This window comes from Loxodonta africana, chromosome 3, assembly GCF_030014295.1.
Source record: "Loxodonta africana isolate mLoxAfr1 chromosome 3, mLoxAfr1.hap2, whole genome shotgun sequence".
Lineage (NCBI taxonomy): Eukaryota > Metazoa > Chordata > Mammalia > Proboscidea > Elephantidae > Loxodonta > Loxodonta africana.
Genome location: NC_087344.1, coordinates 82,676,045 through 82,700,920, shown reverse-complemented (window position 1 = coordinate 82,700,920; position 24,876 = coordinate 82,676,045). Strand labels below are relative to the sequence as shown.

Sequence of the window (24,876 nt, the reverse complement as noted above, 5' to 3'; positions counted from 1 at the left end):
CCTTAGATTTTTTTATTGGTCCAAGAAAGTGTAATCTGTGCTGTAGCAAATACCTCTTGTTTCATTTGGATAAATAACACAGGAGAAGTAGAACAGGATATACATAGAATTAGACAGGCTACTTGGTTACACACTGTAATACCCTTACAAATACCAGATTTATTTAGTTGGTTACCATCAGGAATAAGTACATGGGCTAGATCACTATTGCAAGGGATAGTAATATTTTTAGTCTGTATCCTGATAGTATTATGCATAATAAAATTTATCTTCTATTGTCTTACACACCTAAAAGCCAAAAGGAGGCCTCGAACTAAAATGATGATGTACATTTAGTCTGCTTACTTCAGCAATGCAATTAATGAGAACGTTGCTCTTACTTAAGATTCTGGTGAAGAACCAGATGGTATCTGGTGGAAAACCAGCACTGTGAGTTTAAAGAGCCTACCATGGCCGCCATCTAGGAGCTCCACTAAGTCCAGGTATTGATCATCGATGTCTTATCTCCAACTTCCAATCAAAAGGAGGGAATGATTTAGTAGATGATATTGGAGCCATTATTCCTTGTCCTGGAATGTGACTCAGCTGGAGCTGGACTCACAAGGACTGTTGTAGGGGAAAAAACATCACAAAGTTTAGTAACCCAAAAAGAAAGCTTTATTTGGCATATATTCAAAAAGATAAAAGTGGGAAGCAGACAAGCATGCTGCCAGAGCTAATAATGTCTGCCCCAAGCTGGAGGAAGGCTACATTAGTAACATTACAAAAATGGGTAGAATCATTGAAAGCTTCACCTTTTCACAGATTGGCTAGAAACTGTGGTATTACATTTTGAATTGCTTTTCTTAATAATCATTGGTATAGGTTTCAGTAACTGACAGTCAGAAGGGTCTTCATTGGTCCAACAAATATCTATTCACTAAATGTTAATAGAAAAAGGTAAGAGTGCAAAGTCTTTTGTGTTTTGTTTGATTGGCTTTATGTAAAAAGTTCCCTAAAAGATATTTTTCTTCCCTAAAAGATAATTTTTAAGATTGCTCTATCTATTGTCTTTATCTCTGGGCCCAGCGCATGTGTCCTTGTGACTCTTTGTGGGCCCAGCTTCAGCTGGGTAACATTCTCTACGCTCAAGGACAGGGAATAATAATTCCAATATTATTTTCTAAATTAAGACCCACAAAGACTCACAAGGACACATCAACTGGGCCCTGAGGCATAAAGACAATGGCTAGGACAATCTTGGAACACATCTTTTAGGGAATCTTCCACATAAGCTAGTAAAACAGCACAGAAGACCCATATGGTTTCCATTGTTACCTTTTTCTACTAGCATTTAGTGAATAGTAAGATTTGTTAGGCCAATGATGACCCTCCTATCATTACTGAAGCCTAGACCAATGATTGTTAAGAAAGACACTTCAAAATATAGGATCACGGTTTCTAGCCCATTTGTGAAAAGGTAAAACTTTTAATGGTTTTGCCTATTTGTAATGTTAATATATACTGATGATTCTGCATTGTTCTTTGGACAGACATGGCTCTAGCAGCAGGCATGTCTATTTTCCCACTTTATTCTGTAATATTTGCTTGGAGTTTGGGCAGACAAGGCCCTAACAGTATGCTTGTCCTTTTCCCACTTTTGCCTCTTTGCATATATGCCAAATAAAACTTTTCTTTTTGCTTTACTAAACTTTGTGATTTTTTTTTTCCCTACAACAAGCCATTCCCAGAGACTATCTTTTAGCCAGACCATAGACAGGCCCACAAAATAAAAACACTAGAGAGGAACATGCTCCTTAGAACAACCAATTGAACTAAATCAAAAGGGCAATATCTGCCCACAGGGATAGATGAGAAGGCAGGGAGGGGTAAAAAATCAGGACGAAAGGAAATGGGGAACCTAGGGAGGAAATGGGGAGAGTCCTGACACATCGTGGGGAATTAAACCAATGCTATTTTTTATGGAACATTTTATGCACAAACTATCAAATGGGAAACTAATTTGCTCTGTAAACTGTAACCCAATGCACAATTAAAAAAACAAAATCATAAGGCTTTTAATTCAGGGAATTGACTACAGAGCCCTGGTTTTTAAATCACAAATCCAAGGAGTGACATGATCACATTTCAAGAAGATTCCCTTCAGCTATAGTGGAAGGAATGGATGGGAGATGGAAAACAGCTCAGCCAATAATCGGAATAATAAAGCGGCTTTATCCAAGGTACAGAAGCCAGGGATACTAGTCATCTGGCAGACGCTGCGGTGACTGGGACGATTTGAGAAGTATTTAGATACTTCTCTCTCAGGGCTTGGTGTGTAGTTCCCAGGATGTCCTCCGTGAGCGACAGCGAGGACCCTTAATCTGGTTTGCGCTTTAAGGGCACAGCGCGCAAGGGGTCCTAGAAGTAAAGGAATCCCGGCCCCCATTGAGATCATAAATTAATTGAGGACTTTGGGCTTGAGGGCGGCCAAGAGTGCATCCCACTCTCCGACCTCAGCCGTTGGTGGCGGCAGTGATGACTGGGGGCGATTAGTACTATCTGCGACCACTCCTGCCCCTCAGCGAGGGGAAGTGCTGAGTCATTCTGGCGACGCGCGATGGGACCCGACTGCGAGTGAGCAGATTCCCCCTCCTTCTCCTCCTCCTGCACCCCCGGCCCACGCCGACTCTCGCGAGAGCCCAAGAAACTATAAAGGCAGCGCCCCACGCAAGCTCCGCAAATTCTTTTCCTGGCTGATCTTGGTGCCTTCTGTTTTGCAACTGGTGAGTCTCTAGGTAGCTTGGCCTCGCGAACCCCCCCCACCTGTTGCTACTTTCTGCTCTCTTGCTTTTCTCCGGGGCTCACATAGTCTCTGTTGGAGGCGCCGTGACCGGCGAGGCGGCCCGCGGGGGCCTGGCGCCTGAAAGTGTTTGGGCGGTCCGCTCACCCCGCGTTGCGCATCTCCTTGTGCTTTCGGGGACTGGTTGAGCCCCGAGGCTAACACCCGCTCCAGTCTCTTTCCCTCGAGCAAAGTGTGCTGGTTGGCTTGGCGCGCGGCTGGGTGAGGCGGCGTGGGAGCTCCACGGCTAGCCTCCTGCGAGGCAGGGCGGGTTCGGGAAGCTTCTGGAGTGGACCTAGAACCAGAGCTGTTGCTGCAGAAGGTTACCCGTAATCGGTCTTTGTGTGGTAGAGGTGAAAGCGGCCCCGGTCTTCAGCTGTGATTTGCTGTGAGGTTTTCCCAAATTCCCTCGCTGAAGAATGCGCAATCTTTTCTGCTGGCGATTTCCGAACTACTAGGATGAGGGTGACGTTGGGAGCGGCAAGAAGGTACCTGAACTGGGCTTTGCAGGCGTGGCCCTCTCTAGGGGGTTTGGGAGCGTGTCTCCTGAGGGCGACGCACCGACCGGAAGTCCAGCAGACTTTCCTCTTGGTTGGTCGGGCTTTTGTGGTGTTGGGGTCACCTGGAAAAACAGGTTTGGACGAGAAGCCTGTTTCTCTTAGGGCCACACCCCGTCGCCAAGTTGCAGCGTACCTTACGGTTTCTTTGTTAAAGGGTGTTAAAATAGTTTTTATTTTATACAGGCTGTGAAACCTTTGCGAAGATCGATTCTAGGCATGCGCACAACGTTTCCTTTGGTTGTATTATGAACCGAGAACTTTGGGCATTACGGGAAAATTAGTTTCTTAGGGTTTTCAAACCGGTAACTTAATTGAGTTAAATCTTAACTCCTTATCTTGGTATTGATCTGGGCGAATCCAATGCATTAAACTGAACTCTTGATTGTACTGATTTTTCTTCCGGGATCTCGGCCCCGAGGCCAGACACCCATTTTGAAAAGACTTCTAGGGCTAAATCCAATACCTAAAGTTTTTAAATTGAGCAGATGCCAGAATCTTGGTCTGGATTGGCTTTAGGGCGTGTGCTTTCTTGGGCACATCCACCTGGACAAAGTTCCAGTGCACTTTACATCTTATAGATGGAGGTGCAGTCGGCAGAAAGGCAACATGAGGGCTTGTGGGAGTCAGGCAATCAGCGTTGGTGGCTTTGTGCATTGTGTACTTGGGTTCTGGTTTGAGAGTCTCTACCTTATCCCTCCCTTCTCGGTGCTTCTGTATAATGAAAAGGCAGAAGAAAATGCCGGTTCATAATGTCTCAGAAAAGGTGACTTCGACTTACTAAAAAATTGTTCTTTTTAGATGAAAACAAAGACTGAGATTTCAGAGACTTTTGTAATATCTGGGTTTGGTCCAGAAATTAGAAAGCTCAGATTGTGGCCCTTCCATTGTGACTCTTGGCTGCTGGCTTGCATTACTAATGATAAAAATTTTGTGTTCAGGACCACTGGACCTGATTGTTCTTGATTCTACCACTAAGTCCCTAAGTAGGTGAAAGCTACCTTGTATCTAAAAAGACAAGACTTGTTTTTAATTCATTTTCTTTTATCTTTTCCAGCTGATAACAAGATGTCTTCAGGAGCTGCTAAAATTGGGCACCCTGCCCCCAACTTCAAAGCTACAGCCGTTATGCCAGATGGTCAGTTCAAAGATATCAGCTTGTCTGACTACAAAGGTAAGAGTAATTACATGGGATTCATTATAATGGAATTATGATCCAGAGATAACTTGTTAAATTTTGGTATCTGTTACATTTGATTCTAAAATTTTTTGTATCTCCCAGGACAAGGCCTTTAGGGCAGGATTCTGTTACCTTTATGCTGAAGCAAAAGAGTGATGATCAGTGTTTACAGAATGGATATTGTAGGTTCAGACTTCTTCTGGAGAAGGCACATGCTTCATTATATGTAACCATATTAGGTCAATTTGATTTTCTCAGTACTTCTGAATTGTTTTCATTATCATCTCTTCTGTTAAGACGCCTGGCCAGGCCCAGTGGTTAAGAGCTTGCCTGCTAACCAAAAGGTTGGGAGTTCAAATCCACTAGCCACTCCTGGAAACCCTGTGGAGCAGTTCTACTCTGTCCTGTAGGGTTGCTGGTGAGTCGGAATCAACTTGATGTCAACGGGTTTGCTTTTTTTGCTATATTCTCAAGTCTTTGGGCTATGATCCAGCTTAGTGGTCATTTGTGAAATGTGTGTGTCACAGCCATTACGTTATTAGGCAGAGGGCTCAGGCCCATTCCCTTGACTGTTTTTGCCGCCCCCGCCCCCCCGCGCCGGAGAAGAGTTGATGTCACAGCTGAAACAACTCCCCTTAGTTACATGCAGACACTTGGCAGTCTCTAATGAGGCTATTCCTTTCTTGCAGTACCAGAGCACCTGGGTCTTCTGGGATAAAGATTTCTTAGAATGCAAACCTCGAACTCAAGTGTACTTCCCTTAGTGGTGTAGTAATTGGTTCTTGGAGTTGGCTTTTGGGTAGAACTTTTAACTAGGTTTCCTAACACGTCGCACTTGTTCGATGGTGATGAGAGCAAGTAAGTGGGGCCCTGTGGAGGGAAGCTTCTCCTGACAAAGTAAGTAACACCAGAGGTACGTGACCCTGGCCCAAGAGTATAGGCATTAGGTCTAGGAGGAGCTGCTCTCTGCCCTCCAGGGCTTGATCTGCTGAGGCTTCAAAGTGCTTGTTAGGTAAAGCCCTGGAGGAGTTATTTAGATGAGTCAGCTTCTAGTTACTTTCCTTTTCAAAGTAAATGTCAAAAAAAAGGCTACCTGGTAATAAAGTAAATGTTTGGAGTTGTTCCATAGCTCAGCACGTTAGGTGTGGTAAGAGACTTCCTGGACAGTTTGAAGGTCTACTTCAACTGGTAATCTGAGTGACCAGTAAAATTCCAGTTAGAAGTTGTGTTAACCTACCAGGACTTTTGAAACTTTGTTTATAAGATTTTTATTTCTTGTCCTGTCAGGTTTGTTAGGAACGAGTTTGTGGCGATTGAGGTCCTTAAAGGTCCTTACCGGTCCCATCACTATGGTTCATTGTGAAAGACGTACAAAGGCTGACTTCCTTTTGTTGGTTTCTTGTCACCTGTCAGCAGAGAGCTCAGCAATTCAGCTCCTCTGGGCACTCTTCTAAGCATTGGCAATATGCCACCCAGTTAAAAGTGATAATTGCGTTTTGCTTTCCTTCATTGGAGTAAGAACTTGGTGTTTATACTCTGGCCTTAACTAACCGTAGGAGTAGATAGAGGTTATAGGAGTTACAGTTGGCAGCTAATGAGGAGGCAGGAGAATAAAGCATGGAGCTAGAAAGAATTTTTTCTCATTCAGATGTATGAGTCTCCAGGCCCTCCTGCTGCAACAAGTTCTAAAATAGATGCTAGGAGACAGCTATGTTGAGTCGTCTTGCCCGGGCTTTGAATCTGTTTGTTCCGGTTCAAACCCCTATTGAGAATTGCATTTTTAACAAGTTCCAGGTGATGCTGATGTTGCTGGTTAGGGACCATGCCAGAACCACTAGTACATCAGTGGTTCTCAAAATCTATTACACGTAAGAATCATCTGTGGATCTTGTGAAAGTGTAGGGCCTGATTCAGTATATCTGCGGTGGAAATGAAAATTCTCAGCAGGGGTTCAAACCAGAATGAACTGGTTTGAAGCCCTGGTCTTGTCATTTAACAATTGTGTGTCTGCCATCAACTTAATAAGAAAGGCTTTTTCATAGGAAATGTATCCTTAGCTTTTCGTTCTCTGTAAGGCTAACCTGAGGATTCTTTCCTTTTCAGGAAAATATATTGTGTTCTTTTTTTATCCTCTTGACTTCACCTTTGTGTGCCCTACGGAGATCATTGCTTTTAGTGACAGGGCAGAAGAATTTAAGAAACTCAACTGCCAAGTGATTGGTGCTTCCGTGGATTCTCACTTCTGTCATCTGGCTTGGTAAATGTCTTTGTCTGTTTGGCATGTGGACTTACTAACTAAGCAGCAATTGGGAGACATTGGCAATAGACTTTCTCAAGTTTTGACTTCTGGCTCCTTGTAGACAGAGTACAAAGGCTCTTGACTTCTTGTTGCTTTCTTGTTACTTGGCAGCAGAGAAGAAGCAGCTTGAGTTGCAGCTGAGTATGTTCTGGTGATCTTTACTGTCTTCAGCCATTCACTTTGCTGCTAGAAAGACTTTTGAGTATTGGGAGAGTTAGATAAGAGCATGGGAAAGAGGAAGGAATGGGTACAGTTAATGCTGTGGCTACACAAGGCTTTAAATGAATGCAATTGTATGTGTGTGCCTTTTGCTGTAGGATCAACACACCCAAGAAACAAGGAGGGCTGGGACCCATGAATATTCCTTTGGTATCAGACCCCAAACGCACCATTGCTCAGGACTATGGGGTCCTAAAGGCAGATGAAGGCATCTCATTCAGGTAAGTACCTGCTGGGGGGCTGGCATTCATCGGGAGAATTGTTGGATTGGCTGAGAGGCATTTATTTGGAGAAGACTAGGCCCTGATCTGCAGATACTCCTGCCTCATTGTATTTCTCATGCAGGGGCCGCCTCACTAAGGGCAAGGCAAGTTCAAGTCTTTGAGACCTGTGCCATTTCCTCAGCAAATTACTAAACCTGCACTGCCTAATTCTTCAATCTCTTCCAGGGGCCTCTTCATCATTGATGATAAAGGGATCCTCCGGCAGATCACTGTAAATGACCTCCCCGTCGGCCGCTCTGTGGATGAAACTCTAAGACTAGTTCAGGCCTTCCAGTTCACTGACAAACATGGAGAAGGTGAGCCAGATGTCTGATGACTGGACAGCAAAATCGTGGTGGTATGGTGGGAAAGGTGGCGGAACAATATTTGTCAGATAAAGAAAGAAGAGTGATTATGTCTCATCAAAAAATAGAAATCTCTGTATTACTATGCGTTGAGGAGGTGTGGGGATAATGGAAAAACTTGGGAAGAATATAAAGGCTTTTTGATTCAAGTGAATACTCTTTGCTTCTGCCCTGCTCGTTTAGAATCACTCACTGCTGCAGATTTTACTTAGTGGAGTATAGGAGGATCCCTGAGTATGTTGGAGCAAAACAAAAGACTGAGAATCGCATCTAGAGATGAAGCCATTTTGACAAGTGTTGAGGGGAAGAGCTTACTCTCTAAAAAAAAAAAAGTCCTATTATATTGGGATTTTTGAAATATATAAAGGTGATATTGAACGCTCTGAAAATTGGAAAATAAAAATAGAACCAAGATAATAACTTCACCCAAGGGGTAGTTAGGTAGATAGATGTAGTTACTACATTTATTTTCATGTAACTTCTATTTTTTAAAAGTTCATTTTGTTGTACGATTGTATTTGTAGAATCAGTTTTCGTATATAAAGTTTACATAAATGTTTTAATGTAAAAATGTTTAAAAAGTGGGAAGGAGTAGATGAGATATCTATATTCTCGGACGTGTCAGGATCAAAGGCGGTTTTCGTAAGTCTGTTTCTACAAAACCTAAACGTGACCAAGCACATTCAGCTTTTGATTTTTTGTCTAGCATTGCTAGAGTATGAGCCTTTCCTTTCCTATTGCCCCAGAAATAGTAGTCCTGTCCTTATGTGCCCGCATTGCAGTGTTGTGATGAAGCAGAGCCCCATTTGGTTTTAGCTTTAGAGTTGTAAGACTGTAGCTTTTTTTTTTTTCTCTTTCTCCGAGTGCATCTGTTGCTGGAGTGAGACAACGTTATCCAAGTGAGTTAGCTTAGTTTTTAAGGGCTCAGGTCCTGGTGCTAGGTATGTAGGAGAATGGGGGGTCTTGACCCATCCCAAGCTTAATGTAATTATGTACAAGGTAATTGTGATCAAATGTTACTGACTTCAGATCAAGGGCACAGACAGTTTTGGCTGAGCTTTCTATGACCTGGGACAAATTTCTTCCCTTACTACATCTCATTTTTTTTCCTCTGGAAGATGAGCAATTCACACTAGCGTTCTCAGATCCATTTTAGCTCTGATCTTGTCAAGAGATGAAGAAATTGAGTCTAAATAAGTGGTTTTTGTTAGAGGGACCCAAAAGTGGTTAGAGTGAACGGCTGAATAATAGGGTCAGTGAACACTGATACCAAGAGGCACCATTTGCAGAAGCATGTCTGGGTTTTAGCCTGGCTGATTGAAGGAGCAGACACCTGAGGCTGCCCCCTGCCGGGGGATGAGGTTCAGCACAGAGGCAAGAAGGAAGGGGAGTGGCAAAGTCAGCCATTTTCTGGACTTTCCTAGGGCCTTGCATATAGGTTAGACTCTTTTGAACCCTAGCTTGTGACACTGTAAAACTTGCTTCTTTGTATTTTGTATTGGTTTCTGCTACCCCCTATTCCATTAGTTCTGACACAGTCTTTTATGGCTTGTCCCCATTTGAGAGCCTATGAATGCTGTAATGTTTGACAAATAATATCTCTATTACTAAGGACCAGTAAACCAATACTTAACCACACCATTTATTTGTCGTAAATGGTAGAATTGAGATCCAAATTCACTTTTTTTTTTTTTTTTCGTAATTAAAAGTGTTGAAAAAGACATTGCTTAGGACCTTCTGTGTTGGAACAGTTCTCATACTGGAGTTACTGTGACTGGTATCATTTCCTCCTGCACTTTTAAAAAGCTGGTTCATGTGGAACTAACTGTACTAGCTCTGGTGGGCACCTTATTGATTCTGATAAACATCTCTGTTGATCTTTCTGCCTGTCACTAAAACTGGTGTGGTTGTAAGCGCTATGAGGCCCAAGCACCAAGGAAACTGAGTTAGCAAGGTCATCCTTTCTGGTTCGTTATACTTCATACTAAGCTGTGAGGCGCAGCTGTTTGTGTCATGATTTATAATTGGGCTATTCTAAAGCTCTGTGTTCTCCTAGGCAGAGGAGTATTTTTTGGTACCCCTTTAGTACCTAATGCCAAGCTCCCATCTGGCCCCTTTACAGGAGCAGATTGCCAGGCCTTCTGTCCTGCAGAGCTTCTCTGGTGGGTTTGAACCGCTGGCGTTTTCAGTTAGCAGCCTAACCATTGCGCCACCAGGGCTCCATTGTTGATGCTTAAAAAAGGGACCTGTATTTTAACCGTTTGATGTTAGCGCAAATACCTATAACTATTAAATGGAGATTTCAAGAAAGTAATGGTAGCTGGGTCTGCTATTTAGCTCTTGTTCCATTAATACATTGCCCAGAGAGCTGGTTTTAGAGTCTAATAGCATATGAAGCTATATGACATCTTCCAACATAAAGGGGCTTTCCTCTCTTACTTGAGCAAGTGAGACTCTTACTGCTGTATTACTGGACTTCAGTGACAACGTGTTTTGTAGAAGACAAAACAGCAAATCAGATAATGGCTTGAAGTCCTTTTGCCTCGCTTTCCTCAGGCTAGCTCAAGGAGTATAGCTAGGTCAGCATTGTAGGAAATGGTTGAAGGCTATACTTCCTGCAGTGTGTGAAAGATCTAAACCCTGACCTTTTACTTAGCAAACAGGAGAAGGTGTTTTTACTTAGTGAGACAAGATGGGCCTTCTGTGGAGGGTCCTGCCCCTTGTAGTTCACGCTGTCCAGTTTGGCAGAGTTGAAAGGTGTAGGGTAGGCATCGTCTGCCTGGGGAGGCAGACCGGTTACTGTCTTGAGATCTCTGAACTTCTTCCAGAGGAAAGTAGCAGCTTCATTTTAAAGGCTTAAGAAATACAAGCTTTCAAGGACTGCTTTGGGACCCAGTCCCAGCTTGACTTTTTAGTTTGTTTCTTTTGTGGGTATGGGGAAGTTAGGGCAAATCATTTACCTTTTTTTTTTTTGAAAAGCAGTATCTGAAGCACAGATAAAAGCATGGAGAATATTAATAAGCATTTGCCTACCTATCTTAATATTTTGCCATATTTGCTTTTGGACAGATTTTTTTTAGAACACAGCATAATAATTGAAACTTGTTACTTTAAATTTCAGGCGTACCTCATGAATAAATTCAGTAGAATAGTATATTAGGGTTCTGGTGAGGATTAGATTATGGTTCTAGTTAACCTTGGACTAAAAAGGCTGAATGATCTTTAACATTGCAGGACAGGCTCCTTGGGCTGAGGTCTGGCTTTGAGGTGGTCCTTTGTTCGTGGGAGGAGGGTGGTACCCACCACTGAGCTGGTTACTGATGAGAAGCATCTTTCTCTTACAGTGTGCCCAGCTGGCTGGAAGCCTGGCAGTGATACCATCAAGCCTGACGTCCAGAAAAGCAAAGAGTATTTCTCCAAGCAGAAATAAGCATGGGGCCATTTTAGTGCTGGGCTGCAGTGGGCACCCTTGAGAACAAAAGCCTCTTTTGTACTTCTCTTCATGCATAAAACACAAAGCCTTATACTTGGCTGAGACCTGATATGTGATAGATATAGACCTTTCCTGCAGGGGTGGGAGAGGCCAGCCTTTCTTCACCCTGGTGGAAATGGCCTGAGCTGTGCTGTGGGACAGGCCAGCTAATGTGTTTCGTGTACCAGTAGTGGAGCATGAGCCCATTGATCTTTTGTAGTTTCTATTAAATTTGAACCAAGACCTTGATGGTTCTTCATTTTAGGGGGTATCTGCCTTTATGTTTAAGAAAAAATTTACTCTTTGTTTTCCCTTTTGAAGAAGAAAACGAGAGCTGCCTTAAACCAAAACTAAACCCAGTGCCCACCGAGTCGATTCAGACCCATAGCGACCCTAAAGGACAAAGTAGAACTGCCCCATAGAGTTTCCAAGGAGCACCTGGTAGATTCGAACTGCCGACCCTTTGGTTAGTGGCCATACCACTTAACCACTACGCCACCAGGGTTTCCGAAAGCTGCCTTATATCAGGAAGTTACTATATCGAGGGAAAACGCAGGAAACAGGGAATGTAACTGAGCCACAGTGTTATATTTTATTTCACTTGTGTGGAGCTGAGCTAGTCCTGGGATAGTGTTGGCCAGGGCACTGCAACTTACGCTACAGGCTGGGATGCAGGTAAGACCCCAGTGAGATTGCCCAGGCATCTACGTTTACACCATTGTGGCTGTGGCTTAGCCTCTTCTGCTAAGTGCCTGGTGCTAGCTCTGTAAAAGAACAAGAGTTGCAGGATTCTGTACCTCTGGAACTGAAAGGGAGGGGGAGACAAACAGGGCTGGTGGCCTTGGGATAGGGCTTTCAGTAGCAGAACAGTCCTCAGCACATCTTACCTTGGGTTTCTAGCCTTGATTAGAGGAGAGAGACAGACAGCTGCCATCTTTGATCCATGGTGACCTTGTGTACAACAGAATGAAAGGTTGCCTGGTTTTGCATTATCCTCGGGATCTCTGGCATGTTCTAGTCCATTGTCATGGCTGCTGTGCCAGATTATCTCACTGAGGGTCTTCCTTGCCCTCACTGGCCCTCCATTTCACCAAACACTCCCTTCCAGCAATTGATACCTCCTGATGATGTTGCCAAAGCAAAAAGCTGGACCATGCTGTTAAGATCTAGGTTTTTATTGGCTAGTTTTCAGCAGTAGAAGCCAGCCCTTTATGATTAGAGGATAGTTGGTCCTTTATTTGACCCTCATCCATGTCATTGTCCTGAGGGGGTGGTTAGTGAAGTTGGGTTTCTCCTGGGGCCTTGAGGCTTTGGGGCAGATTCAGAACTGAGGATTCTTCAGTAGGTCATGTGGCAGACTTCCTATATCAGCTACCCCAGCCTACCCAGCCCTCCAGAACCCAGACTAGAGCTAAGAGCAGCACTGCGGGATTCCTAGAGCCTTTAATAATGGCCAACACACCACTTTTCTATATGCCAGGGACTGTTAGACAGTGCTTTGTGTGAATTTATTCAGTCCTTAAACAATCCGTCAGGTGGGTACCATTATTTAGGGGATGCTTGTTGCTCAGACCCTGTAACAAGTACCTTAGGGCACTGTGAAGAAATGGTGTAACAGGCAATAAATACTCCCATATTCCAGGATAGCTAGGAATTCTGAATCCATCTTGATTTTTAGCTTAGACTGTCTTGACCAAAGCTTAACTTCCCTAAACCTTACCTATATTATCAAAAATAATCATCTTGTACCCAAAATAAAACCTCTCTTGCCAAAGCCAAGAAAGTCTTAGCAAGTACCACTGTCATAAATAGGGGTCTCACAGAAGAGGGAAGGTATCAGGGACCAGGGGATGCAGATGGTGAGACTCTGGGACTGAGCCAGCCTCGCACTGTGCTGGGATTCTGGGGCTTAGGGGTGTGTGTTGTAAGGGGAAGCAGCTCAGGGGATACCAGGCTATGCTCTTCTGAGGGCAGGGCCAAGCCCAACAGGGCCCAGCGCTGGGCTGGCGGAGTAGAAAAGTAGGCCTTTTGCTCTTCTGAGTAGCGTTCTTGGGGTGCCACAGCGTCCCGGTAAGTCCAGTCACGCCAATGGAAGTTGAAGCCTTCAAGCAGAGTGATGCGGTCAGCTCTTGTAGGAACACAGTCAAGGGGTTTTGTGGGTAGCAGGTCTGGCACTTCTATTCCTGGCAGCAGCACCACCCCTCGGATGGCAAACCAGCCCCCAAATCGGGGGTGTATACACACACCTGATATGTGCTGGGGTGAGGGTAAAGAAAAGCAAGGTCAGACATAGAGGTCAGGTCATCTTGGCACCAGGTCCACTTAGGATCACTGTGAGCTAGACTTGTTGACTTATCACTCAGTGGACACTGATTGCACATGTTACATGCTGTTGAGTCAGTTTCGACTCTGACCCTTATCACAAAACAAAAACGTTGCCCGGTCCTGTGCCATTCTCACAATCATCATGCTTGAGCCCATTTTTGTGGCCACTGTGTCAATCCATCTTGATCTTTTTTTCACTGACTACCAAGCATGATGTTCCCCAGGGACTGGTCTCTCCTGTCCACATACAAGCTTGTTCTTTCTGTGTCTGGACTCTCCCTGTTCTAGATAGCCCTTTTCATAAGCTCATTCTGGCCGTGAGGAACCTCCGTCAACTTGCCAGTCAGTCATGCCACTGATCTGATCAGTGCTCTGCCCCCTCTATCCTGGATAGCCTTGCAAGACAGTGTTTTAAGAACAGACTGGGTTTTCTGACCTGACATGTCCCCAGAGAAGACTTCACAAAGTAGGCTATGGGGCTGAACTATGGCCAAGGCACAGCTTCTTTGTCCTGGATTGTGTCTACCGACCCATCCAGCGGAGGCAGCAGTGTGGGAGGGGCTGTCACCATTTTCACACAGTACCCACCCATTCACATTTGTCCTCTGACCTGGTTCCCCCAGGGGTCAGCCTCCACGTCCTTTCGTTGGTAGTAGTAAGCAGCCCCTGCCACATGGGCTGCTGTCTGAGCCAGAATCTTAGGGCGTCGGTTGGGGTGTACCTCGTAATCAGCGATGACTTCGATCTGCAGCTCTGGAAGGCTCTGGGATGCAGGACAAGATGGAGGGTCCTGTGAGCATGAGGGGTGTCATGACCTTGGGAGCCCTAATTCTGTGTTAACATTACCCTGTGCTCAAGTCCCATGTAGATGAGAGAACATTACCTTAACCTGGGGAAGGGAGGCTCCAGTGTGAGGAAAGTTATACTTCTGTTTTGGAGAGCCCATGTTTGAAGGGAAACACACAAGGTCTTGCTCAGGAACCTCCACTGGGATGGGTAACTTGGCCCTGTCCTGAAGAGCTCCAATGTGGAAGAGGACATAGGCCAGCTTTGGAGAGACCCAGAATATGAGTGTGTGTGTGTATGTGTGTGGTGGGGGGTTATTTTTGTTCTCAAAAGGCATTAAAGACAATAATGTTTGAGGCAGGAGAGAGATGCCTGGAGATGTCAGGCTCATTGCTATTGCAGTTGGAGGCCAAGGGAACCCTGATCTGAGGCTCATATAAAGGTTGCCCATCAGTGTAGGGTCACAGAGATTGATTTTAGATCTAGGGGGCTGCCAGATGAAAGTGGCTAAACCTGGAGTGAGAAGGCACAGCAGGGAGAGATGATCACAGAGTGTCAAGGCTGGCTTTAGGGTACCGCTCCATCTGGGAAGTGGCTCTTAGCCCTGGGTCTAGATCATGCATTGAGCTTGGAGGAGCTACAAGCAGCTGTAGGCTTGGGAGCTGGGTGAGAACAGGAGCCTTGCCCACCTCTCTAATGCGGCCGAGGTGGTAGGCCACACACTGGTCCACAGGGTCCGTCAGTGGTCGGAGATGGCAGCTCTGCAGGAAGGGCTTAAGGGCCCGGTCAAACATGGCAGGTGTGCTGAGTACCAGGAAAGCCAGAGTAGGTCCCGGCAGGGACAGGTGGAAGACCGGAGGCAGGAGTGCATTGTACCATGCCACCTGAGGCAGAGAAAAAGTTTAGACCAGGCTGGACACTCTGGCCCCTAAGTCAGGAGGGTCAGCCTAGGCTGTAGCCATGGCTATACCTTAGCCTGGCATTCAAGGCGTCATACACCTTGCTTCAGCTTCTGTCTTATTTACTGAATGAATATTCACTGAATTTGGTAGGGAGTTTAGAATAGAGGCAGAAAGATGATAAACAACTAAGAACAATAGCAATTAGGGCAATGACAGGGCCAGATGAAGACCCTCTGAAATTAGAAAATGCTTTTGGGGAAGCTGAGTCTTGAAGGTTGGGAAGGAAATTGAGAGACATGAGGAGGCAGATCTGGTGTGCATTCTAAACAGAGGTCACAATATAAGCAGAGACAGAGGCAGGAAAGTATTGGGCACATTTGGAGAACAGCAAATTAGTGGAAGTAAGGGTCTGTAGAGGGGAGCACAGAGAGAGAAGAGATGAGTGAGATTGTGATGTCTTGAACACCAATTTAAGGTGGATCTAATTTGGAAACGATGAGGAGCTGCTGAAGATTTAAGGAGTAAACTGACTTCAATTTTAAAAGATCTATTTGGCTGCACTGTAGAGGACAGATTGGAGGCAAGGTGACAGCAAGGAGGCTACTGCAGCTATCCAAATGAGAAAGAATGGTGGCCTAGACCAGAGTAGATACAGGTGGGATGGAAGGAAATGGATTTGGGAGAGATTCACAAGATGGAGCCTATAGGTCTTGATGGCTGATTGGATATGTGGATGTGGAAGTGAGACTGGAGCCTAGCACATCTGGTAGGGCTGCTGCGGTCTCTGTTCAGTTCAGTGCACTAGGTTGTCCTCACTCTCCCCCATACCTTCCACCCACCACTGCCTCCACACCTTTACTCAAGGTGTTCCTGATGTTTGGGATATACGTAACCCTCGTCCTTATCAATCCATTTTTTCTGATATATAGCTCAATCCTGTGTTCCCTAGTAAGTCTCCTCGCTCAAGTTAGACCCAACTTATCTCTCTCCCTCTACATCCTGTACAGCACTCATTAGACAGGGTGGGGAGTGGGTCGTATTTTAAGCATCAGGCAAAGAACTCAAGCTGACTTCTACTTAGCTCTGTGTCCAAGGTTGCTGCTCAGTGCAGGGAGCACTGGTGAAAGGGAAATGTGCCTATGTAAACAAGTGTGGGGGTGGTAGTGATGAGGCTTCTGTGCCAGGCGGGTGCACAGAATTTCTACCCAGCCCAGCGCTAGTAATTGGCAACATCATGAATTATCCTTCTGTTGGTTGAGGAAACAAACCAGCCAATTGTTTCCTTGTTCAGTTCCTTCCCTCCTCAAAAAAAACCTAGAAATCCTAGCCATGCAAACTTTCTAGGCCTTGCTCTTTCAAGGTGACTCTGGCTCCACGTGTCCCTTTCTTGCTATGAATTACGTAAGTGATAATCAGGGCCATACAGGTTACTCGACCATATGGTGTCTCTCATTCATCAATTCGGTATTATATGGGCCTAAAAGGACAAATATGCCTCCGCTTCTCTACTTTTTTAACCCAAGTCCCCACTGACACCCTGTGCCAGTCGGTCAGATGGACATAGACCAGAGGCTCTCGGGTAAGATCAGAAAGCTTCCAGGTACTTAGGCGGCAGGACAGAGACCAATCATACGCCTCGCGCTAACACCACAGGAGGGATAACCAACCTGGAAAGGATAAACCTCGAAGCCAAAAGGGCACAGCGTGTCCTCAATCTTCTGCTTCAGCTCTGAGACTTGCGGCTCCATAGTGCACGCTACACGCTAAGCTTGCTGGGAAATGGAGTCTCAAGGCTAAACTGGGCGGGTAGTTTCGTGGTAACTTGGACTCCATTTCCCAGGAACTACGGGGACCAGCACCGGTATATTATTGACTCTGCGTGATGCATATTGGGATACGTAGTTTATTTGGTCCCCAGAGCCAAGTGCTACATAATGAGGAAAACTCGGTTTCCCGGCAAGGAGTGTGACTGCACTATTGCTTCTAGGGAAATGTAGTTCCGCCGCTTCCATTGCCGGTTGTCTCCACCAGAGGCGAACTCAGTTTCCCAGTGGCACTGCGGTAGTCAGTCCGAAGTCTGATTTATCCCGACTTCCCGGAGGGTTTGAAACCCGCGGCGGCAATAATTTCTGGCGCCGGTTCGGCGCAATGGTGTCTGTGTCCAGAATCTGGGGATGTTTCCAATATTCGGCGCCTTCAGCTACCGCCTGACATCTGTTTATCAGGGTGTTCTGCTTTTTCCACAGTTCCCCAAGAGCGCCTCTGCCCTGATTAGTTGCCAAAGTCTCAGTTCTGGGCTGGTCATCCATACCCTTATTATTGCTTCTCCACCCCTTTCTTTTGATGTGACGTGTGGTTTTTCCTGAGCCTTGCTTCGACATCCTCGGCTGGGAGAGCAAGGGCACAAGATACCAGGAGCCAGACCTCTGCCGCAGGATATGAGCAGAAGCCTGAGCTGGTCTGAGCGGCTCGACGCGCTTCTCAATGCCACTGATGGAAATGTGGCCCGGATTAAGGTGAGGGGGCGCCTGAGACTGGCCCGCTTGGGGGTCGGGTTAAGGGACTCTCAGCTCACTGGACTGTGCATCTGTTTCTTTTGTAGCAGCTGCTATATCCCCTTGGGGTCTCCGCCGCAGGTAGGTGGTGCCCGTTTTCCATCCCTAAGCCTTCTCTCTTTTGAGGATCTGCTTTCTTCCAGTGCCTGTACTATTTACTACTTCTTCCAAATTCCAGCTCTTTGTTCTCCTGAACTCTGTTCCACCATACAGATAGGGCCTGGACTTGTCCCCTCCTTATTCCCTCAGCAGGGGACCTGGCTGGTACGTGGACTTCCCCTCTTTACTTGCCTCCCCAGTCTGGAGTCCAAGCTCAACAGTCCTGGGTTCTGAAGACTCCTCCCACTGTCCCAGAGGGACTGAGCTGGGCTGAAGCCCACAGTCCATCCTCTGTCTGGGATGAAGTTACAATTCTCCAATCCCAACTTAGATCCCAGGCTCAGGTGAGGTGTGGACTCCTGGGGCGGGTGTGTGTGTGTGTGTGTGTGTGTGTCTGTGTGTGTCTGTGTGTCTGTGTGTGTCTGTGTCTGTGTCTGTGTGTGTCTGTGTCTGTGTGTCTGTGTCTATGTGTCTATGTGTCTGGGTGTGACTGTGTGTGTGGTTGGTGAAGTCCTTTACACAGGTGTTCATGTGGTTCTTCTGCCTGGGTAGGTGATTGAGGCACTAAGGCAGGCTGTGCAGGGCCTTCTAGAAGAACGAGAGCAGCAGAAATACCAGATCTGTGCCCTGGAAGGTATCTGGCTGGCCCGTTATTTTACACACATAGCCTTGTGTGCGCACATGAGTCTTGATTTGCAAATAGGGTCTCTGGGTTCATATGTGAAGCTTTAAGGGGCTGATCCCTAACTTGTCTTATTACATACAGCATCACTAAGATTGCTGCAGGAGAGCCCAGAGAGGAGGGTCCTTCTCCTTGAGCAACGCCTGGAGGGACTTAGAAGGGAACTGCAGGGCCTCCGGAGCCAGGTGCAGGAGCAGGCCCAGGCTCAAGCTCAGAAGCAACCAGAACCAGGACAGTGTAGTGCTACCACCGGCCTTCACCAGAAATTGCAGAATGAGTAAGTGATGTATAAGACCCCTCCTTCTTCAGGCCTCTGAATTTGTGGTACTCTGGGGGACTGGTGGCTTCCTCCTTCTGGACTTGTTGGTTGGCTCTACAATGACACTGCTGTCACCCCTGCAGGCGGCAACTGCTGTGGGAGGAGTCAGAGGTTCTGTGGGAGGAGCTGAAGTTGCTGCAGGACCAACTGAGTAAGTAAAAGATTAGGGGTGGTGTTCTCTTCTTCCCCTTTTCTGGAAAATTTTCTTGCTCTCCCAGTAAGTGACCACAGCTCTGACTGTCTGAGCTACTCAGAAGTCTGACCGGTATCTTGTTCTGCTCTTTTCCTCTCATGGTGTGGGTACAGTCTTCCCAGTCAGCTTGGAAGCTTCCTAATAGCTAGACCAGAATGCTTCTGTCAATTTTTAGCAGCAGGCTGGGCAAAGGCAGGGAGGGAGAAAGAATGAGGTTGGGGGACAGCCCCTGTACATTCTCTCTCATCTCCAGGCCAGCATCAGGAGTTGCTGCTGAAACAGATGACTGAGGGGCAGCAGGTTCAGGCCCCCAGCTGGAAGGTAGGACCAGGATTGTATCTCTCCAGGGCGGCTCCTTCCTTTCTCTACCTATCTGTTTTATAGGCAGGCCAGGACACCTCCCTCTCATCTCCTTCCCTCTCTTCCTTATGTTGACTCCACCTCCTTCCAAAGCTCTTCTTCCCAATCCCTCTCCCCAGGCGATGAAAAACCATCCTTGCCCACAGTAGAGTTCCAAGTGTGCTGAAGAGGCCAGTCATGGGGAGGGAGTTTCCCCCTGGAGAGAGAGAGGTTTGGTCCAACCTGGGCGCATGGTCTAGCAGATGTTGGAGCAACTACAAAGTGGCCAGGAGGGCAAGGGTCACGCTCTGGAGGCTGCCAGCATAGAGGCCCAGGATGCCCAGCGGGAGTTCGACCTTCTCAGGTCAGGGGATGTGGGTGCTGTGGCAGTGGAGGGGATTTATCTCACAGAAGCCAGGCACTGGGGACCAAAGTTCCACTAGCCTAGATTTAGCCTGGGTTGATAGGTGTAGTATGGGTATCTGGGTTGCTGCCTATAGGAGCAGTATTGAGCAATCTTTACTTGATACGGCCACTGAGGTATCTTCCCTTTGAAAGAAAAAGGGGGAGGAGACTGGAGTCCTGACCTTGGGAAGAGGGGACAGTTCTCTGCTGGGAGGGCCCCCCGATCCACCATCACCACCTCTGCCTCTGATTCTTCTCTCCTTCCAGGACCTCCATTCATGTCCTCCAATCCAAGCTGCCCCTGACTACCACCTTCACCGTGTCCCTTTCTTCACCTGACTCTGAAGTCAGTCTTCTGGGCAGTAACAGTAGCTGGGAACTTTTAAGGAAGCTAGGTGGGGGTAAGGGCTGGGGCTCCACTTCTGGGGGAGGCTGAATCCATGTGATGCCTGGATACCAGCTGCCTGATTGTTTGGCATTGGGTAGAATGGAGCCTCTGCCTCTTTCTTTGTGGATCCATCAACCTCTGTTGCTAGTTATCCCAAGTCAGGCATGCATGTCCCTCCCCATCAGATAGACCCAGGGCCTAATTCTGTGCCTATCACAGTGCTTGCTGATGGTTTGTTCTCTCTTCTCTTTTGCCTCCCTTTAGAGCTCCCGAGAAGCACCCTTTCTAACCCGGAGCCCAACAGCCTTCAGCTTGAGCAGGTGGACCTATCCCTTCAGCCCCCCAAGGTCCTCATGACTGACCTGTAAGAACTTGTAGGAGTAGTGGGATGAAGCCTTCCTTATCCTTCTGTACCCACCCAGGGCCTTAAGGTCCAATTTCAGGGCCCTCTGCCCTCCGCTCTTGGTCTAGCTGGTATTTGCCCTGCCTACTGAGGCTTCTCACTACCTGTCTCCCTCACCCCCATCTGCAATAAAATGGTTTAATCCTCCCTGGTGTGTTATGTTTTCCGTGAATCAGCATGCACATGGGATATACTCAGCTATATCTTTTTTTTCATCCTATTACTTGGCTGCTTCCTGCTACCTCTATCTTTAAAATCCAAGTTTATAGACATTTATAGCTGCACCTTCTGAGTGAAAGCCCTGTGCTCAATCAAACTTAGAAGGAGATGGGAGCTTACAGTCCAGCTGGTAGAAAGAGCTAGGAACTGCTCTGGGACAGTAGTGATGTGGGGATGCTCACATTCTAGTGGGCCTGGAGCTGGGCAATAGGAGACTTCTCATCTTCATTTTCTGTTTTTTGAGGTTCACTCCACCCTCTCCACTCCTCATCCTCACCAATATGCCTCCATTCCTGCAGCAGCCTCCTCCCTGGTCTCTCTTCCTTCAGTCTCTACCTGTAATCCAGTGGCTTTCAGAATTTTTTGATGTGACCCCTAGTAAGAAATACAGTTTACATTGTGACCTAGTAAATACAGATGTTTATTAACTGAAGCAAAAATTTTATGATTTAATACTCATTCTTACTAGGTCTGATACACTCTGATACTTTCTATTACATTTCATTAAAAAAACTACCTCATGGCTTCCGATCCTTCCACCACCTGGCTGCTTTCTGAATTGTTTATCTCCCTGGGTAGACTCAGGGCAGCTCTTCTTTCTCCTTACGTAGGCTTTGTGTTCTAGATAGTACAGGCCAGGGTTTCCTTAGAAGACACAGCCTCCCAATGAGACCTCATGAGGCTTCAACCATTGCTAAATCTAGTCAAAAAAATAATGCCATCCATCCACCAAGTGGGTGTTTATTGAATATTCCCTGTGTGTTAATCATGTAGTGCTGCTATAACAGAAATACCACAAGTGGATGGCTTTAACAAAGAGAAACTTGTTCTCTCACAGTCTAGTAGGTTACAAGTCCAAATTCAGGGTGTCAGCTCCAGGGGACGCCTTTCTTTCTCTGCCAACTCTGGAGGAAGATTCCTTGTCATCAGTCTTCCCCTGGTCAAGTTGCTTCTCAGGCGCAGGGACCCCAGGTCCAAAGGACATGCTCTACTCCTGGTGCTAGCTTTCTTGGTGGTATGAGGTCTCCCATCTCTCTGTTTGCTTCTCTCTTTTATATCTCAAGAGAGTGCCTCAAGATACTATTCAATCTTATAGATTGAGTCCTGCTTCACTAACAACTGCCATCCACCCTCATTAACATCATAGAGGCAGGATTTACAACATACAGGAAAATCACACAATACTGGGAGTCATGGCCCAAACAAATCGATACACACATTTTTGGGGGGACAGAATTCAATCCATGACACTCTGTATTTGTCTTGAGTGAAGATGTACAGTGGGTTCACGTGAAGATGCTGGGTCTTAGTCTAACTAGGGAGACAGTTATCTGAAATAAAAGCACGATAAAAAGTTGAGGAGAGTAGGGCAGGAACTAATTCCAGTAATGGAGGGCATTTAGGTCATGGAGAGAAAGCCTTGATGCCTGAATAGCTACAAAGCAATTGCAGTGTGATGGATTGCTGTTATGTGGCCTTTCCAGCTATCATCTTGTAACTCTCACCAAAAGATTGGGTGGAACTATGCGAGTAAGGTGCTTGTGGCCCACAAAGGGGATTGGACACCTTGCTAATAATACAGATAAGGTTCATGGCACACTTGTGGGGGTGAACCACGTAAATAAGGTATATTGAATCCTAACGAGGGGATTGGTCTGCCATCCTGCTAGGCTCAAAAGAGAGTCAATTCCAGAAGCAGAGGGGCACCTGACTACCACAAAGAAGAGCTAGGAGTAGAATGCATCCTTTGGACCCAGGATCCCTGTGCTGAGAACCTCCTAGATGGCAGGAGACAGAGAGAGACAGCTGTCACACCGCAGATGGCACAAGATGGGGAAAAGCAGTGGCAGAGAAATGGCAGCAGCAGAACCAGGAGAACAGCAGAAGACCACGTGGTGGGCTTCCCAGCCCACAGAGCAAAAAAGCTGAGTGGCCTCTGGCAAGAGGCTTGTTGATGGTGTAGGGTGCTCCCGGGCACGTGGCAGTGGAGCTAAAGAGCTTTGTAACACTTGCCTGAGCAGGGCATAGGCAGGCCAAGGGCCAGGGGCTAGGGGAGAGGCCTGCCACAGGCAAGGCTGAGAAGAGGCTGTCCTGATCAGGGAACTGTATTCTGAGCATTTCTGATCCTGAATTGTAACCTGTTCCTAATAAACCCCATAATCATTAGTATTGTCTGTGAGTTCTATGTGACCATTGCAATGAATTATCAAACACAGCAGAGAAGTAGAGAATGCCATGGGAGGGACCATTGGTGTCAGAATGGGTAAAAAGGTCGGAGGGAGGAGGTACGTCCTTCACAGGAATCAGCCTTGGGCTGATGCCGATGGTGACTCTCCCTCCCCCTTGTGAAGCTAGAGAAGGTCAGACACTGCTGCCACACAGTTTTTACAGGAATCCTCCTTGGTTCTTTCCCCTTGGCATTGGGAGGCTGGGGAGAGTGGAATGGTAGAGATCAGACCTGGGTCAAATAGACTCTGTTTTAAAAAGCATGTAAACAAAACCTTCCCATATGCCGTGCAAACTTTCATCAAAAATACAATATTTAAAAAAAAAAAACAAAAAAAACCCTTCCCATCAAGAGCCATCTTTCTGCTGAAGCAGCTGCAAGGAAACCCCTTTTTTACATTGTTCACTGGGCAGGTGATCATCTGGCATGGTGGCTTATTCATTCTGCTTGCTCCAGTACTCTATTTATCTACCAATTATTTTGCCTCAGATTCTGAGGGAGACAGGCTTGCAGGGGTACTAGGGCTCCAACATAAACATCAAAGAGCAACGAGGAACAATGATATTTGAACTGTCACCAGGTGGCAGCACATGATTTGTTGCCAGAAGAACAGTACTGAAGAGGCTTTAGGCCAGCGGGTCTGGACTGGGGTGATTTCTTTTATCTCCCTTCAGTTTAGCATCCTGTGAGCTACCAAACTTATCTTAAAACAGTGCCTTGTTTAGGTTATTCCCCTGTTCAGGAACCTTGGATAGCTCTCATACCAGAAAGGAAAAAGGACAAAATTGTCATTTAAGTTTAACCCACATTCAGTCTCTTCTCTTTCCAGCCTTATCTCTTACCGTACATTTCTTAAACTTTACTGCCCCCGGGAATGCACATCACCTACACTCTAATCGTATTATTTAAATTTCACTCATCTTTCAAGACCTGCGTCCCATCGCCTTCCAGGAAAGAAGCCCAAAGATGTCTGAATGGAGGTCTCTACTCTAAGAGAGTGCTAGTGCAAGGCCTTTTGCTTGCTCTTGTCTTTGAAGACCTTGTCCTGCTTCAGCTGGCTCAGGCATGAGATTATGAGCGCCTGAGGTCTAGGCATAAGGAAAGCATGAGGAAATATGTGCCTGTTGAAACTAAATAGAATTCTTATCGCCCACCCAGCTTTTTTTTTTTTTTTTTTTTCCACCCAGCTCTTTTAAAATCCTGATTTCAAGCCCAGGGCATGTGTTACCTCTTCTAAGAAGGCTTCACTGAATCGAATCTCAGTCTAGATGAATTGCTATCTCAGCATTTTGTTAAACCCCACCCTTCGCTTTTACTATCTCAAGTCACTAATAATTATTTATGTTATCAGTCCAATCTCCCCCCCATACTGATATCCTGCAGGACACAGCATTCATACAGGTTTTCCTTACTCAGCTAAATTTTCACCAACCCAAAAGCCGCGCCAGTCTAGTCCACTTTCAACTGGCTTTGTCAGTTACCAGTAGCTTTGTATCTGGCATTTTGATTGGTCCGTCTTGTGTTTACTGCCCCGCCCCCTGAAAGGTTCCTGGACTTGGGTTTCCCCAGGTGTATTCCCTCCTCCGTGGTTCCGCCTTTTCAACACACTGCCTCGTCTGTTTTTACCTCCACTTCCTTCCTATTGGTTCCCTTTGTCCCCCGGAGTTGGCGCTTAGGGCTGTTGATTGGCTTTTCTGGACGCCCATTGTGCCCCCCTCAGACCACGTGGTATTCCTAACGTTAATTGGGCAATTCCACTAGCTCGTTTATCAAGGATTGACGATTGATTGGCTGTTCTGGGGGAGGGCTCGAGGAGAGGGGCGGGGCCCCTAGAGACCCCGCCCCCAGCTCCCCTGCC

General features: G+C 46.4%; 3 protein-coding genes across 15 annotated transcripts; 2 read left to right on the top strand and 1 right to left on the bottom strand.

The window, feature by feature from the left end:
• The first annotated feature begins 2,636 nt into the window (after nucleotides 1-2,636).
• PRDX1 (peroxiredoxin 1) lies at nucleotides 2,637-11,419 on the top strand. Its single transcript, XM_003415568.4, has 6 exons — nucleotides 2,637-2,765; nucleotides 4,436-4,552; nucleotides 6,662-6,815; nucleotides 7,175-7,297; nucleotides 7,526-7,656; nucleotides 11,049-11,419. The coding sequence occupies exons 2-6, from the start codon at nucleotides 4,447-4,449 to the stop codon at nucleotides 11,132-11,134; spliced, it is 600 nt and encodes a 199-aa protein (XP_003415616.1). The 5' UTR covers nucleotides 2,637-2,765; nucleotides 4,436-4,446; the 3' UTR covers nucleotides 11,135-11,419.
• Nucleotides 10,636-16,966, bottom strand: MMACHC (metabolism of cobalamin associated C). Of its 2 annotated transcripts, none has more exons than XM_064281889.1 (4): nucleotides 16,857-16,966; nucleotides 14,977-15,171; nucleotides 14,112-14,291; nucleotides 10,636-13,432 (listed from the first exon to the last, which is right to left on the bottom strand). In XM_064281889.1, exons 1-4 carry the CDS (start codon nucleotides 16,935-16,937, stop codon nucleotides 13,013-13,015), a joined length of 876 nt encoding a protein of 291 aa, XP_064137959.1. In that variant the 5' UTR covers nucleotides 16,938-16,966; the 3' UTR covers nucleotides 10,636-13,012. The 2 variants fall into 2 exon arrangements, with proteins under 2 accessions (XP_064137959.1, XP_003415615.1); XM_003415567.4 differs by having other exon boundaries at nucleotides 14,112-14,264.
• A 636-nt stretch (nucleotides 16,967-17,602) lies between these two features.
• CCDC163 (CCDC163 homolog) lies at nucleotides 17,603-24,188 on the top strand. 12 transcript variants are annotated; one of them, XM_023554676.2, is made up of 10 exons: nucleotides 17,603-17,705; nucleotides 17,792-17,825; nucleotides 17,997-18,187; nucleotides 18,396-18,477; nucleotides 18,610-18,802; nucleotides 18,928-18,995; nucleotides 19,291-19,358; nucleotides 19,640-19,740; nucleotides 20,049-20,182; nucleotides 20,434-24,186. In XM_023554676.2, the coding sequence occupies exons 1-10, from the start codon at nucleotides 17,628-17,630 to the stop codon at nucleotides 20,535-20,537; spliced, it is 1,053 nt and encodes a 350-aa protein (XP_023410444.1). In that variant the 5' UTR covers nucleotides 17,603-17,627; the 3' UTR covers nucleotides 20,538-24,186. The 12 variants fall into 12 exon arrangements, 9 of the variants coding, with proteins under 9 accessions (XP_023410444.1, XP_010593617.1, XP_023410445.1 ...); XM_010595315.3 differs by having other exon boundaries at nucleotides 17,994-18,187; XM_023554678.2 differs by having other exon boundaries at nucleotides 17,659-17,705; nucleotides 18,044-18,187; nucleotides 20,434-24,187.
• The last annotated feature ends 688 nt before the right edge of the window (nucleotides 24,189-24,876 follow it).